Source organism: Barbus barbus (genome assembly GCF_936440315.1).
Source record: "Barbus barbus genome assembly, chromosome: 26".
NCBI classification, from domain to species: domain Eukaryota; kingdom Metazoa; phylum Chordata; class Actinopteri; order Cypriniformes; family Cyprinidae; genus Barbus; species Barbus barbus.
In genome coordinates, this window is record NC_136754.1 from 21152475 (window position 1) to 21170558 (window position 18084).

Sequence of the window (18084 nt, forward strand, 5' to 3'; positions counted from 1 at the left end):
TGGGAGAAGTGAGGCGCAATACAGGCTGTGTGTTCCTCCGTGCAAACGTTATTTGTGTGCGGAGGATACGCACAGCTTGTGTGTGCTTTGCTTGGGAGCGAGGCATGCGGAGGCAGCCCTTGAGGGGGCTGACTGTCCGCACTGCGAGGGTTTTCCTCTGCGTGTGCTTCGCTCCCCAAAAGCCCTCTTCTCTGGAGAGGGTTCTTTCATTGGCGTTCCCCGCAGCGCGGGTCCCGCTTCCGCTGCGGCGGAGCAGAGACGCTGCTCGTGGGGTTTGCAACGGGATCTAGCAGAGGGATCGGAGATGAGCGAGTCTCTATCGCCATCCTCACCTGCTGGATCCCGCGACCGCTCCCCGAGCTCGGAAGCACGCCTGGCGGTTACTTCCCCTCGGGCAGCGGCCGCGGAGCTTCTCTGGGAGCTCCTTGTCGCCGCGTAATGCTAGCGACGGACGCATCCCTCACTGGTTGGGGAGCGGTCATGATTGGCCGCCCTGCCCACGGTCGGTGGAGGGGTCATCATCTCGCCTGGCACATCAACAGGCTCGAGATGCTGGCCGTGTTTCAGGCTCTGAAACACTTTCTCCCAGACCTGAGAGGTCACCATGTGCTAGTTCGCACCGACAACACATCGGTGGTCTCTTATATCAACCACCAAGGAGGTCTGCGGTCGCGCCCCCTGTACAGGTTGGCACACCAGATCCTTGCGTGGGCCCAGGACAAACTCCTCTCACTGAGAGCGGTTTACATCCCTGGGCACCTAAATATGGGAGCAGACACCCTGTCAAGGCAGGGGCTGTTATCGGGGAATGGATGCTTCACACCTAGGTGATGAAGCAGATCTGGAGAGTGTTTGGCCAGGCTCAGATGGACCTCTTCGCCACTCAAGAGTCAGCGCAATGTCCCCTCTGGTACTCTCTACGTCATCCAGCTCCGTTGGGGCTGGATGCCATGGTACAGATGTGGCCGAGGCTTCGTCTGTACGCCTTTCCGCCGATCGCTCTGCTCCCCGGAGTTCTGGAGAGAGTGCGCCGGGACGGACTTCGGCTGCTATTAGTAGCCCATTCTGGCCGGGCCGAGTATGGTTCTCGGACCTGATTTCCCTCCTCGACGGCTCTCCATGGGAGATTCCAGTCAGGAGGGATCTCCTCTCACAGGCAGGAGGCACCATTGTGCACCCCTGCCCGGAGTTGTGGAAGCTGTGGATGTGGCCCCTGAGGGGGCACAGCTCATAGCTGCCGGTCTCCCAACCGAGGTTGCTGAGACCATTCTCCAATCCAGAGCTCCCTCTACGAGGAAACCGTACGCCCTGAAGTGGAGACTCTTCACTTCATGGTGCGGAGATCACCAGCTTGACCCAGTTAACTGCCCAGTTGGTACAGTGCTGGAGTTCCTGCAGACTCGACTCTCCGCAGGGTTAGTCTACTCCACCTTGAAGGTCTATGTGACGGCAATCTCTGCTTACCACACCCCTCTTGGTGGACTGACAGTGGGCAGACAACCCCTAGTTACACGTTTCCTCCATGGTGCACTGAGGCTAAGGCCTCCGGTACGGTCCCGGGTTCCCCCCTGGGACTTGGCTGTGGTGTTGAGCGCTCTCTGTAGGCCTCCCTTCGAGCCTATTGAGGAGATCTCAGATCGCCATCTCACCCTGAAGACCGTGTTTCTTCTGGCGATCACTTCTCTGAAGAGAGTTGGGGACTTGCAGGCCCTTTCTGTGGCCCCTACCCATTTGGACTTTGCGCCTGTCATGGCCAAAGCCTTTCTATACCCTCGTGCTGGGTATGTCCCCAAGGTTTCTTCTGTCACACCACAGCCTGTCATGCTGCAGGCCTTTAGTCCTCCTCCCTTTCGGGAGCCTGACCAGCTGAGGCTAAATCGTATGTGTCCAGTGCGAGCACTGGACGCATACGTCCACAGAGCTGCCTTGTAGAGGAAGGCGGACCAACTGCTTATTTGCTTTGGTCCCCCTAAGAGAGGTTTTCCTGCTTCCAAGCAGACCCTCAGTCGGTGGATTGAGGATGGCATTCAGATGGCTTATGAGTCTTCTGATCTCCCCTCGCCCATGGGGCTCATTCCACGAGGAGTGTGGCGGCCTCCAAGGCCTTTCTTGCAGGTGTCCCTGTCCATGCGGGATGGTCTACGCCCCTGACCTTGTCAGGTTTTATGGCCTAGACATACGAGACACTCCAGGTTTTTCCGTTCTCTTGCCCTAGTTGTGTTCCGTATGGATATACACAGGGCAGGGATTTGGAAGTCTGGTGCCGTGGGTATCTCGTAATCCCCAAAGCGTCTCCTGACGCAGCTCGAGTTCCTGAAGAGGAACGTCTTAGGTTACGTATGTAACCCCAGTTCCTCGAAGGAACAAGACGCTGCGTCGCAAGGCCACACTTCCGGCATCCCTGTCAGCCCTTGCTTCATTCTAGAAGCTGATGTCGGTTTCACCGCATGTGCTTTTATACCAGCTGGTCATTACGTCACCTCGCCCGTGACGTCCCTCCCATCCATTGGACAGATTTCATTGGTATTCAGAGCCGGTTACGCTGTAGGCATTCCCCAAAGCGTCTCCTGACGCAGCGTCTCGTTCCTTCGAGGAACGGGGGTTACATACGTAACCTAAGACGTTTCTCATCGAGTCTGACCATGTCAGGTATAAACCTGATCAAAGCAATACAAATGCATCTAAGTTGTTTGTAAATGTTTTTTCTTTTGCCTTTTGAAAATCTAATTTCTAGGTTGTGTACCTGTACAACCCGATCTAGATACTTTCCAAAAATTGTTTTCTTTTAATTGAAAAAAAATTTAATAAAATTTGAAGTCTTGCCTTGGAAGCTAAATAATTAACTACTAAAAATGACTTTTTTTATTTTTATTTTTTTATTATTTATTTAGCTTTACTTTTAAAGCTTATATCAGCTTACTCAGAGGAGCCCTGAAGATGCCAGATTTATCCTCTCATTGTGCATGAACATTTTGGCTTACAGGTTCTTTATAATGAAGTTTGCCTTTTATATTTGTTGCCTTTACTTGCTATATAAGCCATACGTTTGCATAACATATGGAAGAAATCAGAAGTGTTTACACCGATGTCAAAGGAAAACAAATCAAATACCTCTCACACTACGCTTCACACTTCACTGCAAATAACATCAACTTTTACATATTCCTCCCTGAAACTTGAGCTGTTAAATGCAAATTTGTCAAGCACTAAATGTAATTTTATGTTTTGACAAACATTAAATGTATTTTCCAAGTTTCTGTTCAATCTGGAAAAATGTTTAATTCTCATAAACTTAAAACAAAAGTCTACATACTTTTATGTACTAATAACTTCTATGGCTTTTTTTTTTTTTAGAAAAAAATTGCAAGATCCATATTTTTATTTTATTTTTTTGGACAAAGACAGGTTTAAAGTTGGCATTAAAAGAGAATTTAGTTGATTTCATTATTGATCTTACCGTGAACGTTACATCCATACGTTTAATTTCTTTTATGTTCAAGTTTTGACCTATAATTCTTAGTCTTGCAGTGAAATGACAGACTTCTTTCTGGAGATGTACACCAGACTTCTCCAATCATTTAGTCAGTTTGAACCTGCACCTGAAATGCATATAAATCTGCTTCCATCCACACTTTTAAAAAAGAAATTTCATCATCAGTTTTATTCGGATATATGTAACGATGGAAGAAATTATCTGCTGCTACTTCCATTTCATTGCAACATAGTTCTAGTAAAACAAAACAAAACAAACAAAAAACAGAAGATACCACTAGAAAAACGTGATGGGTGGTTTTTAAACATCAAAATTCTAAAATTTTAGTTTAGGCTCTGCTTTTCTGGTTATTTTTTGTTAATAAAGAATCATCTCCCCAATTGTTCCTGGTAAGATTCTTCCCACCACACATCTGTAGTCAGAAGCAGGTTTTCCCAGCCACCGCTGAATGTTCACCCTGACCTTTGGTTTCCAGCGGCTGATGGAGAGAGAGGCCGACGATGTGGCCTGTGATTTTTATGGAGTGATTTAACACTCGGCAGCCATGCTGGAAGCTTGTTAAGGGCGTGCTGGAGCTGCATTCGGGAATTGAGAGGCCTCTCTCACCTGCTGCTTTATTAGATGGATCAGTTTCAGGGGCCGTCCTGTTTGACAAAAGTGTGGCGGTTGTTAAAGTTCCTGCACTGCAGACGACTTGTGGTTTTGAGGGCTTTGAGAGGTGATCAGTCAGGATATCTCTCACTCACTTTTTCTTTCTCTGCACTCCTGGCTGTGATTCCCTGGAATGCCGATGAGAGGAGGTCTGGAGTAAAGCCAGGCGGAACCAATGTAGAAGATGTCAACAATAGAGCTATGTTTAGAATGACCTTATCTAACTTTGGTGGAATTGTAATGCAAACCAGAATCAGGCTGGTGCAGTGTTTCGAAAACAGTTGTCAATAAGAAAATCTAGACAGGCAAATTTTATAAGTGAATTTTTTGTCACTTCTCTGTCTTCGAAATAAAAAAGTCTGACAATTATAACAAAAAATACATAATATTAATCTTCTTTTATTCTTGAAAGTTTTTGACCAATTAGGTACATTTACATTTTGACAGAAACTTTTATAGAATTCTTCTGTGAAATTATAAATACATTTACTGTCACTAATCAATTTAATGCGTTCTTGCTAAATAAATCATATTGATTTCTTTCTAAAATAAAATAATATATATATACGTATATATGCTATACCTGGTTTATAGAAATGTTCACAGTCTTAGTTAGGACATTCACTTAAGTACTACTATTATTTACCTTGTTTAACTAGTCTGTCACCAGACTAACTCTTAGGTTGGGCTTGTTCAGATGCTTAGATATGTCACTGTGCTCTTTGTATTTTTAATTGACATTTCCAGTACTGTTTCCAACTGTACAGATATATGCGAGTATGGAAATATAAATAACTGTACTTTTATATTTAGTTGTTATATTTCTATTTTTCTTTTATGCATTTATTATTATTGCTACATCTATGTGAAATGTAGAAGTCTTGTGATATGTGTTTAGAAGATTTATTTGAAATTTAGCAGTGACAGCAGCAGTCGTTTAATCGGCTAACTGTTTATCTTCAAGCCACTGTATGTCCAGTAAACATTTAGCGTTTTACTGTCCCACTGAACACAAGAGTGTTTGCCTGGGACGTTTAATAACTGCTTATAAAAGTCACAGTCCTCAACACGCCTCTGCGAGACTATTAGTGCTAGCAGCCTTTAGTGCTTAATACCTCATGAATATATGAATAATGAATGAATAGACAAACAAATCAATACAACATTCTGTGTTGTTTGAAAGGATTTAAAGTAAGCTGAACCTAAGCTTCTGTAGACACTCAATGATTTTGATGAAAGATTGAATTTTAATGTCATTATTTACAGTCTAGCCAGGAATGTTCTTGTTTTGTTTTTCATAGCAACTCTGTTATGTAAGTCACAAGAGTAACTCCTGTACAATATTAAACCTATCCTTCGAGAAGGAAATGATCTTACCATCTCAGCCCAATGCACTGAAAGGAATGTTGAAGCTTACAGAGACATCCTTACTTGTGCTAAGTGATTTTAAAAGAATCAATCAGGGACTTCCTGTTTTATTTCTTCTTCAAACAACCTATCACTCTTATACCAAACACTACTGGCTTCGGATGCCAACGCGTTTCCCATGTGTTTACTCACACTCTGTTTTAAATCCTGTTATGCTCTGGAAAAAGGCATACTTCAGTTTGGCAACATGTAGCCAGTATATTCCTCACACTACGCTGGATACTGTGTCTCTGTGGTTGGGTACATATGCTCCAGAATCTGTGATTATTATTTTTTTTTTTTAATATTGTTGTCAAGTTTTTCCCTGTTTACACCTGCTTGTGGTTGCAGCATATCACAGAACTTCTGCTTCTGTTCTGCAAAACCCTACTGTTGACAAAAGAGATGATGTTTTCTTGCCATGGCTTGTTGTGGGCGCGGGGAGCCCTCGAAAACTGCTTCAAAGCTGTTCGCCTGGCTCAATAGTCGCTCCTATTGTTGGGCTATATCAAAGGCACAGTCTGCTTATTTGAACAGGTGACTCCCATTAAGTCTGATGACCCGGCTGGCTGTTTGCCAGCAGTGCTGCCGTGGCTTCGCAGAGCTTGTCTAGTCGGGACGCTAATACTTGATGATCTCAGTGCCAGGTCACAGATTGAATAATTGCTGAGCTATGGCACTCTGTAGGTCTCCAGAGTAATTGTTATGGGAGAAGCTGGGCCCTCAAAAGCTCGTGAAGGTCAGGATTTCATTTGTCCACTTCCTTTGGGGTTGTCCAACCTGGACGGCCGGCTTCACTTTTAATGAAAGCCGTCTATACTACCGCCATCAGTATGCAGTGATGGCACATTATAGGTATTGGGTCTGAACTCATGATTATGGAAGAGATGATTTCTTCACATCTGCTGTAAGATGATATAAAAAATTTCAATCTTGGATGTGCAGAGTCCATTTGTCCATATCATAATGCCTCCCTCTGATGATTTTTTTTTTCTTTCTTTAGCAAGGAACAGAGGGCTTCTGGAAGTCTGTAGCACACTTTGTGCCCCGGCAACCCTCAGAGATACGGATCCTCAACCCCTACTTCATACAAGAGGCTGCCTTCCAGTTTATTGGCCTTCCACAGAACAATGGCCTCATGGGTAAAGGGGTAAGCAATATGCTTGTTGAATTTTAGTACTTTTCATAGCATTGTTTAAGTTATTATGAAGTTTCTAGAATTGGTAACTCTTCGAGAATAACTGTTCTACTACCCAGTTTATTGAACCAAAATGGCAGGCAATGCCTTTAGTCAACCTTATGTTAATAGGGGTCACAGGAAGCCTTAGACATGTGTTTCCTCAATTAGTCTGTAATTACCATAAAGATCACCATAGGTCAAAGGTAGCTTGACTAATCCAATGGGTGAGGAGGGTTTATGCCTTGTATTTTGTCGGACAAAGCTGTGTTTCAAAACCTTTTTATCCACCTTGTTAAATGCTTTAAACAGTAATAAGTTCTCAAAATAATGCTGCTTATGTTTTAAAAAAAAAACTGCATAACAAAGGCCATTAAACATAAGTTGTATTTTCTGTCATTCCATAAATTTTCCAGATCACTTGTATGTGTTGTGGAGATGCTGGAGCCCATTCCAGTATCTTCGGCTGTTGTCAGGGGAATATCTTGAATGGCCAGTGAAATATATTATTTTTTATTTTATTTGCTAGATATAACTACAGTAAAAGTTGCTCAATCTATAGTGATCAGGATAGTGTTCCATTCAGAATTAAATTAAGAATGCCTTTTTAAATTCAATTCAGTTCCTGAATTTGAGTTTAATTTAAATTGATGTAGCCAATGGATGCAGAATTGCTATTTGAATTTAAGAATGAAAATTAATTGAAATTCTAAGAACTTTGCAATGCTTTATAAACCTGTAATACTAACAGATAATTCTTGAGATGCCACCTATAGAAATGTATTAGTTTATATATTTCCATTTACATTTAGTCATTTAGCAGACGCTTTAATCCGAAGTGACTTACAAATGGGGACAATAGAAGCATTCAGCTTCAACATATTTAATAAATGTAATACATTTTTTCTCAACGAGGATAGAAGAGCACTTAATTTCCCATTACCTGTGTTAAATTTCAATGAATTTGAACTTTCCATAATTTAAATTCACACTCAAGAGTTTTTGTTGTTGTTGTTGTTCTTTCATTGAAACTGATTCATTTGCAAATCTGCCTGAATTTGAAATAAAATAATAATAAAAAATCATTATCTGGTAATCACAAACAACTGGAAAGTTCATGGAAATTAATTTGGTGGGAAAGAATCGTATATAATTTGACATGCTAAATTCTACATGCTAAATATTGTAGCCACACTTGGAAACCCCCCACCCCATTTGCAAACACATTGACTCTTTGGTGCCCCTGGGCAATGACACCTAGAATGCCCCCCTCCCACTCGCCACAAAAAATTTATATATTAAAATTTATCTTTTTTGGGGGGATTCAAAAATCCTTACAGAATCAAGTTACCACTTTTTACAGTCTTTATTTTACAGTCTTTATTATTATGATTATTATATTATTATATAATTTATATAATACTATAAACATTATTAATGACTTGTGATGCCACCTCTTACAGGTGTAATCTGTTCTAAGATGAGATATAAATCTGAACTGTATGCAGCAAATTGAAACATTTTATAACTAGTGAATCCAATTGTTGCAGGCTTAATAATCCAATCTGTTAATCACTTTAATCCAAAAAAAGAAAGTGCTCATTTTTCATTCATTTATATTAATTCACAAAATCATTTTCTAATGTTTTACTCACTTGTGTAAAAAGGGTGTTTTCAGAAATGCAACAATGAGTGCATGTCTTGTTTACAATTACTTATACAGCGCTTAACAAATTTATTAGGCCACCACCCAATGCTAGGGTTGTGCCACAGCTGCCCTAAACTAAGTATTGGTGTATTGGTGATTACCAAAGTTGTTTTATGTTTCTGTAATAGTTAATCCACCAGTATGTGTAAGATCTTTAGTCACAGTATGTTTCTAATGCTAAAATATAATTATTGTTGGGATTGAATGGATTTGAAGATAGATTGCACAAAAGTTTAATCAAAAGCAAGTCTTTAGAAACTCTGTAGAAACTATTTGGAAGTCAGTAACAACAGAGACTGTGGAAAAGTGCATAAAAATGATGCCCGCAAGAATGCAAGGTTTTATCAAGGCCAAAGGAGGCCATAAAAATAAAAAATATAATATTTATTTATTATTAGTTTTTTGGTTATTATGTGTGAATAAAGATTTAGTTGTTTCAGGTGTTATTTGCCTAATGACAATACAATTTTTAGTTTGACCGTTTTAGGCGCACCACCGAAGATTAGGCTACCATGCTTGTCTGTGTTCCACTCGGACCTCACCTGAAGAAAACATCCAGTCAGAAGCGGATTAGTTCCATTTCGCGGCTTTGAGTTTTTAATACTGTCTGTCTTTTTTATCAAAAATATCCTGCACATTACTGTCTCATTCATTCACATTCCTTTATTAATAACGCTTGCAGTCCCACCCGCTAAAAGCTGCGCGGAAAAGAGAAAGTAACAGGCGAAAAAAAAATTCCGCGTGGTGCCCCCACTGGACGTGGTGCCCCTTGGCACTTGCCCAATTGCCCATATGGTTAATCCGCCTATGCCTACAGGGCAGACTGGGAATCAGCACTGTCATAAAAGAACTGTGTGAGATGCCTCAAACCTCAAACATAGGCTACAGCAAAGAGTACTCGTTTACTTGGAGCTCATAAACAACACGCTTTCCTTTCAGTCTCAGGAAATTGGACTTGAGAAAGTAGATAAATGCCACTAGCATCATAGCTTGATGAAGCTCTCAGCCATCCCATCATGGCATAAGTACAGACAAGGGTCTGTGTGGGAGCTTGGCCACCTCCTGACAACTCAGACCTCCTCTGAATGGTGGAACATGTGCAGTGCATGTGGAGCAGAGCTCAGGCCCCTAAGGTTTGTGTAGGTAGGGGGGCAGCTCAGGAGGGAAGCTGTCCCATACGGTATTGATCAAGGTGGGATACATTTTGACAGCCTACTCCTTTGAGCACTCCAAACACCCACCTGCTTAAGGCTGCATACACTGACACAATCTTAATACTAGTGTGTGTGTGTGTGTGTGTGTGTGTGTGTGTGTGTGTGTGTGTGTGTGAGTGAGTGAATGAATCAGACCCCAGGCCACTGCAAGCTAATGATTTAGAATGGTTGACTCCTCCAGGGAGATGAGGAAGTGAAGGTCTGCCTCCTGAAATTGGTGCGTCAGGGGTGGGGGTCTGTTTAAGCAAATTGTTAATCACACGCAGCTCAAGATGAGTTAACAATTGCAGAGTAGAACTAAGCCAGAACTCCTTCAGGCACAATGCCATATCAACCTCGAGGAAGAGCTGGACCAGAGCAAACCACAGACAGCGATGTTAAATAGATTCAAATATAGCACAGCAAGCATAGTTTTTTATGCTTCATTTGTGTGGTTTTACTCATGCTGACATTAATGACATGCTTAAGATTTTTACATTTTAATTTTTACAGAATCATGTCACTCAATTGATTTTAACTGCATATTTAACTTTTTGTCAAATATATTGTCTATATATAGCCTTGCAAAAGTATTCATACCCCTTCGTTGTTTTTTTCACGCTTTATGTTGCTGCCTTATGTTGAACTGCTTTAAATTGCTTTTGTCCCCACATTAATCTACACTCCATACAGCAAAATGGTAAAGCAAAAAAACAAACAAACCAAAAAAACTGATTTTTAACATCTTTGCAAATTGATTAAAAATGAAAAACTTAAATGATCCCATTGCATAAGTATTCATACCCTTATATGGGACAGCTGAATTTTTTCTCAGGAGCATTCATATTGCTTGTAGATGTTACTACACTTAGAGTGAAGTTTACCTGTGGCAAATTCAATTGAATGGGTATGATTTGGAAAGGCACACACTTAATAAAAGGTCTAACAATCGATAATGCACATGAGAGCAAAAACCGAGCCCTGATGTCAAAAGAACTACCTGTAGAGCTCAGAATCAGGTTTGTGTCAAGCCACACATCTGGGGAAGAGTTCAGAAAAAAAATTTGCTTCATTGAAGGGTTACAGAAGCTTGTAGTCTCTGTTACACTTAATGGAAGAAGTGTGAAACAACCAGGACTCTTCCCAGAGTTGGCCTCCTGGCCAAACTGAGCAATTGATGGAGAAGGGCTTTGGTAAGAGTGGGGACCAAGAACCTGATGGTCACTCTAGTTGAGCTCCATGACCGTATGTGGAGATGGGAGAAATCTACAGGAGGACAAACATCACCGCTACACTCCACCGATCTGGGCTTTATGGCAAGTCTCAATCCTCTCTTCAGAGAAGACGCATGAAAACACACTTTGAATATGCAACAAAGCACCTAAAGGACCCTCAGACTCTGAGAAAAAAGATTCTCTGGTCTAATGAACCTCAATTCCAAACATCATGTTTGAAGGAAACCAGCTCTGCTCATCACCTGCAGAGTACCATCCCAAAAGTAAAGTGTGCTGGTAGCAGCCTCATGCTGTGGGGCTGTTTTTCAGTGACAGGGACTTGTCAGAGTAGAAGAAAAGCTCAATGAACCAAAACATTGAGATAGCCTTAAAGAAAACCTAGTCAAAAGTATTCAGAACCTCAGACTGGGCAGAAGGTTTACCTTCCAACAGGACAATGACCCTAGCACACAACAAGAGTGGCTTATAGACAACTCTGTGAATGTCCTTGAGTGGCCCAGCCACAGCCTGGGATTAAACCCAATCAGATATTTCTGGAGAAACCTGAAAATGTCTGCCAGCCCCTACCCAAGCTGACAGAGCTTGAGACGTGAAGAGGTGAGGAGAAGAATGGCAGATAATTGCCAAATGCTGATGAGCAAAGCTTGTTGCATCAAACAAAAAAGACTTGAGACTGTAAAGGTTCTTCAGCTAAACATTTAGTTAAGGGTATGCAATGTACTTATTTCAGTTTTTTATTTTTAATACATTTACAAAGTTGTGACAATTCAGTTTTTGCTTTGTCAATATGCTGTATGGAGTGTAGATTAATGTGGAAAAAAGTAATTTTAAAGCAGTTTAACATAAGACAGCAACATAATGAAACATGGAAAAAAATGAAGGGGTATGAATAATTTTGCAAGGCTATATATATAATATTTATTTACTTATTTAGGCATTTATTATATATATATATATATATATATACATATATACAGTGGTGTGAAAAAGTGTTGGCCCCCTTCCTGATTATTAAATTTTTTTGCATGTTTGTCACACTTTAATGTTTCAGATCATCAAACAAATTTAAATATTAATCAAAGATAACACAAGTAAACACAACATGCAGTTTTTAAGTGAAGGTTTTTTTTTTATGAAGGTAAACAAAATCCAAACCCACATGGCCCTGTGTGAAAAAGTGTTTGGGAGTGGCCGGCCGACCAAAATTACCCCAAGAGCGCAGCTACGACTCATCCAAGAGGTCACAAAAGACCCCACAACAATATCTAAAGAACTTAAGGCCTCACTTGCCTCAGTTAAGGTCAGTGTTCATGACTCCACCATAAGAAAGAGACTTGCTGTGATAAATGGAACCATGAATTCAGCTGTCTACCAAAAAATCCTGAAGGACAATGTCTGGCCATCTGTTCGTGACCTCAAGCTGAAGCGAACTTGGGTTCTGCAGCAGGACAATGATCCAAAACACACCAGCAAATCCACCTCTGAATGGCTGAAGAAAAACAAAATGAAGACTTTGGAGTGGCCTAGTCAAAGTCCTGACCTGAATCCTATTGAGATGCTGTGGCATGACCTTAAAAAGGCGGTTCATGCTCGAAAACCCTCCAATGTGGCTGAATTACAACAATTCTGCCAAGATGAGTGGGCCAAAATTCCTCCACAGCGCTGTAACAGACTCATTGTAAGTTATCGCAAATGCTTGATTGCAGTTGTTGCTGCTAAGGGTGGCCTAACCAGTTATTAGGTTTAGGGGGCAAGCACTTTTTCACACAGGGCCATGTGGGTTTGGATTTTGTTTTCCCTTCATAATAAAAAAACTTCATTCAAAAACTGCATGTTGTGTTTACTTGTGTTATCTTTGATTATTATTTAAATTTGTTTGATGATCTGAAACATTAAAGTGTGACAAACATGCAAAAAAATAAAAAATCAGGCCAACGCTTTTTCATACCCTGTGTGTGTGTGTGTGTGTGTGTGTGTGTATGTATGTATATATGTGTATATATGTATATATGTGTGTGTGTGTATGTATGTATGTATATATGTATGTATGTATGTATTTATATATATATATATATATAAGCATGTTTTATTAATATAGTCATTATTTTTTATCACTTTGTGTGTGTATATATGCCATCTCACAAGAGCCATTCATTCATCAATCTGATTACAGTGGTCGAAATGAATGTTTTTGCATGATAAAGCTTAAAGCAAATACAGCATGGGTTTGTGATGGGATTCTATTATTGTATAACACAGTCCATTCAATTTAGACTGCAACTCACAACTTAAATATTAAAATAATTTCATTTGCTGTAACTCTGTAGATTTGAATGTTAAATACTGTATAGAGTTTATGGCATGTTAGCATTTTACGCACTATTAAACAAGCAATAAACTGTATTTTCTTGTCTATTATCAGGTCTAACATAAGATTTGCATGAATATTCGGTCATTATGATTTACAAAACAAGCACAAGATACTGTAGTGTGGTTTAGGGTAAGTCTATGGATCAGTGCAGCTCAATCTTCACCAGAGAAAAGCTTGCATGTTAAGAGCCTGTTGGTAAAATGTTGCTTTATTTTATAATCTGACAGATGATAAATTTGTGCTTATTTCCATAGAACATTCCAACGTTGGGCACCGTCGCCATAACGATGGCCCTTCATAACTGCGATGAGGTGGCCGTTGCTGGATTTGGCTATGATATGAACACCCCTCATGCACCCTTGCACTACTACGAAACGGTCAAAATGTCTGCCATAAAAGAGGTAACAGTTCTATGTTTCTTTAATTGACACATTGTCAAATTAACTTCTAAAGTGTAAGTTTTTTAGGAGTAGGTGTTTTAATGCATAGACAAAATATTTTGTACAGTACCTCAGCCTGTCGTTTTATCTGTGTTTGTTTATCTGTTCACTTTATGGAACAATGGTGATGTCATTAACAGAATGTCCTGGGTTACTTGCTACTTTTTTTTTTTAATTACCTCAGATAAGTCCATATGAAGATAACTTTGTTGTTGTGTTTTATAAATTACTTTCTGCCCACATTTGCCATGGCTGTAAAAGCACACTCATAAAACAGAGCTGTTACCGCATAGTAAGCTCCTGACTGCTCTGGCACCCATCCTTGTCAAATCACAGTCACGTACCATTCATGCAGAACTCACTCCCTTCCTGCTGGTTGCGTTCTGATGATTTAAGACTTCTGGACTATGTGATTTAGTCTTGAACAAATGGGATTTAAACTGTTGGCCTTGTATAGTGACATACTATAACAGTAGAGGGTATTTGTCTTTCTAGGTTTTGACAGGTCCTGTGATGCAAGGGATTCATTCCAACACTAGATTGACTTTATGGCTTTCAGTGGTAATGCCAGGATTAGAGTAATAGCTTGTTTCACCACCTTGTTGGGGAAAATGTAACATTTACATGAAAGTACTTCAAAATCCTGTGAGAGATTTTTTTAGAGACCTTTCTAATGTCTCTCTGAGTAATTTAGCATTTTATGCTAAATATATTCAGAAACAATTATATACATTACCGTTCAAAAGTTTGGGGTCAGTATTTTTTTTAATGAAAATAAAAAAAAAAATTCAGCAAAGATGTATTAAATTGCACAACTAATGTTAGAAGAGATTTCATTTTCAAGTAAATGTTCTTTTGTACTTTCTTTCAAAAGATTTCTTTCAAAAATATTAAAACGTCTTATGGATCCCAAATGCAGAGAGCTATTTCTCTAACTAGAGAGGCATAAGGAAAAGATTGTTTCAGACCCTCTCTCCCTGAGGCAGTTTGGCCTAAGGAGGCTCTTAACCCAGCATTCATTTTGGCCTGTGCCCTTTTCTCTCTTATGGAGAGTGAAACTTTACTCTTGGTTCTGCTGGGTTTTTTTGTGTATGTGGTCCTTCACAAGGGCTGACCAGGCTGAAGCAGACAGCCCAGAGACTCTGACGAGATGCTTTTGGCTTAGTATCCCGGCCCCAGCAGGCCCAGATCATCCTGTCAGGGATGTTGTGGGTCCACCCATTCGGACCGAGAGCCTCTCACAGGAACCCAAAGCTCTGGTTTCATCCAGCAATACCAGGCCCGTAGGTCCTCTGCTGTGGCGTTCTGTTTCTGAAAATCATGTTGAAGAACAATAGGATATTAAAAGAAAACTGGAGAGGATGGTTTTCACAGGAGTCAATACAGCTCCAGTTCTTTGATCCCAGAACACACTCAATCCCTCTCCTGTGACTCAGAGATCTGTTATTGTAATAAAAGACTGTAGTAGATATGAGGTGCTGTGGACTTAAGAGTTAATTGTTTTTTTTGTTTTCTTATCATGATAGATACTGACCTCCACTACCACAAATAAAATAAAATATAAAATAAAATAAAATGTACTGACCATTTTTGAATGGAAGATTTAAATGCAACTTTACAGCAATTATCCATATAAAATGTTTCCAGGGCACCAGCAATGGTGACACAAGACACCCTGAGCATTATCTTTTCAAATCTTTAATCCACAACATTAATTTCTCAAGATGTATTTAAACTATCCGTCACCCTAAGCAGGGTAAATGGTTTTAGGTCATTGTCGTGCGGTTTTCTAACTAAAGAGTTCCTATTTAACGCTCTTGATCCCTGTAAAGCTGCTTTGACAATCTGTATTGTATAAAGCGCTATATAAATGAAGGTGACTTGACTTGACTTGACTTAAAGAGTTCACAGTATTATAGGAACAATTAATTTACTTACATCAGCTATAGTCACTTTCAAATTGGGCTTTTGTTTTGTCACCTGATCCACAGTCTCTGCCATTTTAACCACGTTCCAGCGTTAAAAAAGGCAAAAGAAAAAGACCATATAAGTATTAATATCCAATTAATTATACCACTTTATGAGCACATTCAACGCACTATTTTACATTTTGGCAAATTAGTGGCTAATTTATACCACGTGATTCTGATGACGCATGAAATATGAAATTCAGATGGAGAGCAGGAAGTGTAAAGCAGAAAGGATGAGACGGTCCATGCTGCACTGGTTAAGACACTATTACAAGAGAAAGCTAGAAACAGAAAATCAAAACATATGTTGGATGGGATTCTTATGTTATGAACTTGTTACCTGCCTTCCATTGAGGCGGTGGATACAAGCAACTAGCTCTGATTGCAAACAAGCTGTTTCGAAAGTGATTCCCACATTTATATGAGGGATGCAAGATATATGTCACTACTGAAACCTTACTGTGTGTACAGGGTATATATCATGTATTTTCATACACGATAAAAGCTCCTTGTGGTTTCTCAGCTTGACCAATTTGAGCATCCATAAACAATGCCTATCATAGGCATTTTGAATTTCTGCCAGCGATTCCTCTATAGAAAAATCACTTCCTGCTATCCAGCTGCATTTCACACCACAGCAATGACGTCATGTGCAAAGAAATTATTTGTACCTTTTCATGCAATCTGCTGATAAAAGATGATAAAAGATCAGTTATGTCTGTCAGTCTCATATTGGATATCCATCAGCAGCACACAGTTGCAAATATGCAGAGATAATAACATGTGATTACTGAACAATCACTTGCACAATCTTTTATCTAAAATGTCTCATATGCCCCTGCATATCTTAATGGATGCTGCTTGTCCAGTTTTCACCAAATTTAATGCTGATAGGCAAAAATGTCTGCTTCCAAGACTAACATTCTTGGTCTAATCAGAATAAAAGGGTAGATTGTCATGGAGAGTCTGTGCTGTAAATGCATGAAAGTTGACCACATTCAGTAGGAAATGACAGTCTTCTGTTCTGTCTCCCCCACAGTCATGGACTCACAACATCTCAAAAGAAAAGGAGTTTCTCCGCAAGTTGGTGAAGGCCAACATTATCACAGACTTAACCAATGGGATTTGAACTTCCCATGGTGGGTGCCTTTCTAGGAGGACTCAAAAAAAGCAGAGTCCTGGGAAACCCTGGACCAGACAACACGGAGGAGTGAGATTTCAGAGGTGGGAGCGATGGCTCAGTTAAGATGCACATGTGCCTTCTAACCGACAGGCTTCCTCTGAGGGGGACGTTGAAGGTTTCTTGAATATCTCAGGAGACAATCCTTGTTCAAGTACAGATGGAAGATATCAGAGACTTTGAGGTGACCAACAAACACAGCTCTTAAGGAACGAGTCGCAACATTAACTGATTGTGCCAAATGTACCTCTTTTGGAGGAGATGCCTCTCCCGCCTGAATGTATTAATGGTGTAAATATCAAAGATTTTTACAGTGCATTTTAATGAACTGCTACGGCCCCTGGGGTTCTGCCTTCACACGTGATTCTCCGTCCAGGGCAATCAGTGCATATCCTGTTCTAGTGTGAGTAAGAGCAGGGGCAGGTCTTTGATTCAGTCCTAATTCTGAGCACAGGAGGCTCTTTATCTCCTGAATGTGAGCTTATTATGTTATAGCTTCTTTTGTCAAAGAAAGGAGCTCAATCTCTTTAAGTTATTTATTTTGGTGCACAGATGAAGGCCTTTTATTGTTTTGGAAAGCTCCCTTTCCAAAATTGATTATTAATACCACAATTTGCTTTTGGTGGGGAAACTGAGTACCTATTAGGGGTGCACCGATACCACCGATATTTTTCCAATATAATTCTGATACCTGAATTGTTGAAACTTGCTAAATACATGCTACTTCATTATGAATAAGCAGGAAACACACACAAAAAATACATATTCTATGCTACTGTTCAAAGATTTGGAATTATTATTATTATTATTTTTAATCTTATAATTAATCTTATTCAGCAAGGATGCATTAAATTGATCAAAAGTGGCAGTAAAGACTTTTACAGTGTTACATTTAACTCAAATTTCAAATAAATGCCATTTAAAAAAAATTAAAAAATAAATAAAAAATCCAGTAGCACGAACCACAACATTTAGAAAATGCTAATTTCTGCTAAATACAGTCCTTTTCAACAACAACAACAAAAAGCATTTTATATACATATTGTGCATAATAATGGGAACATTGGGACATCTGGGACAGGGTTTTACCGTTCTGACTGTTGTAATCAATAATGCTAAAGGGATAATGACATTTGACATTTCATGACTAAAAGTTGATTGCGATTTTAACTTTTTTTTAACATTAGTTAGCGGTTAATGTTGATGTTTGAGCATAAACCATTTCTGCAAAGTTGTGGCGCTAAAGGTTAAATACAAAT

The 18084-nt window shown here is 40.0% G+C and overlaps 1 protein-coding gene across 7 annotated transcripts in view; it reads left to right on the forward strand.

Moving 5' to 3' along the window:
* The window catches only part of LOC306846377 (CMP-N-acetylneuraminate-beta-1,4-galactoside alpha-2,3-sialyltransferase-like), a 62289-nt gene extending 44543 nt beyond the window's left edge, over positions 1 to 17746 (forward strand). For all 7 annotated transcript variants that reach the window (XM_079379712.1, XM_079379711.1, XM_079379714.1 and 4 more), the window contains 3 exons: positions 6555 to 6701; positions 13490 to 13636; positions 16685 to 17746. In XM_079379712.1, the coding sequence (XP_079235838.1) occupies positions 6555 to 6701; positions 13490 to 13636; positions 16685 to 16774 (384 nt within the window). In that variant the 3' untranslated portion in view covers positions 16775 to 17746. The remainder of the gene's footprint in view (positions 1 to 6554; positions 6702 to 13489; positions 13637 to 16684) is intronic.
* Positions 17747 to 18084: the final 338 nt, after the last annotated feature.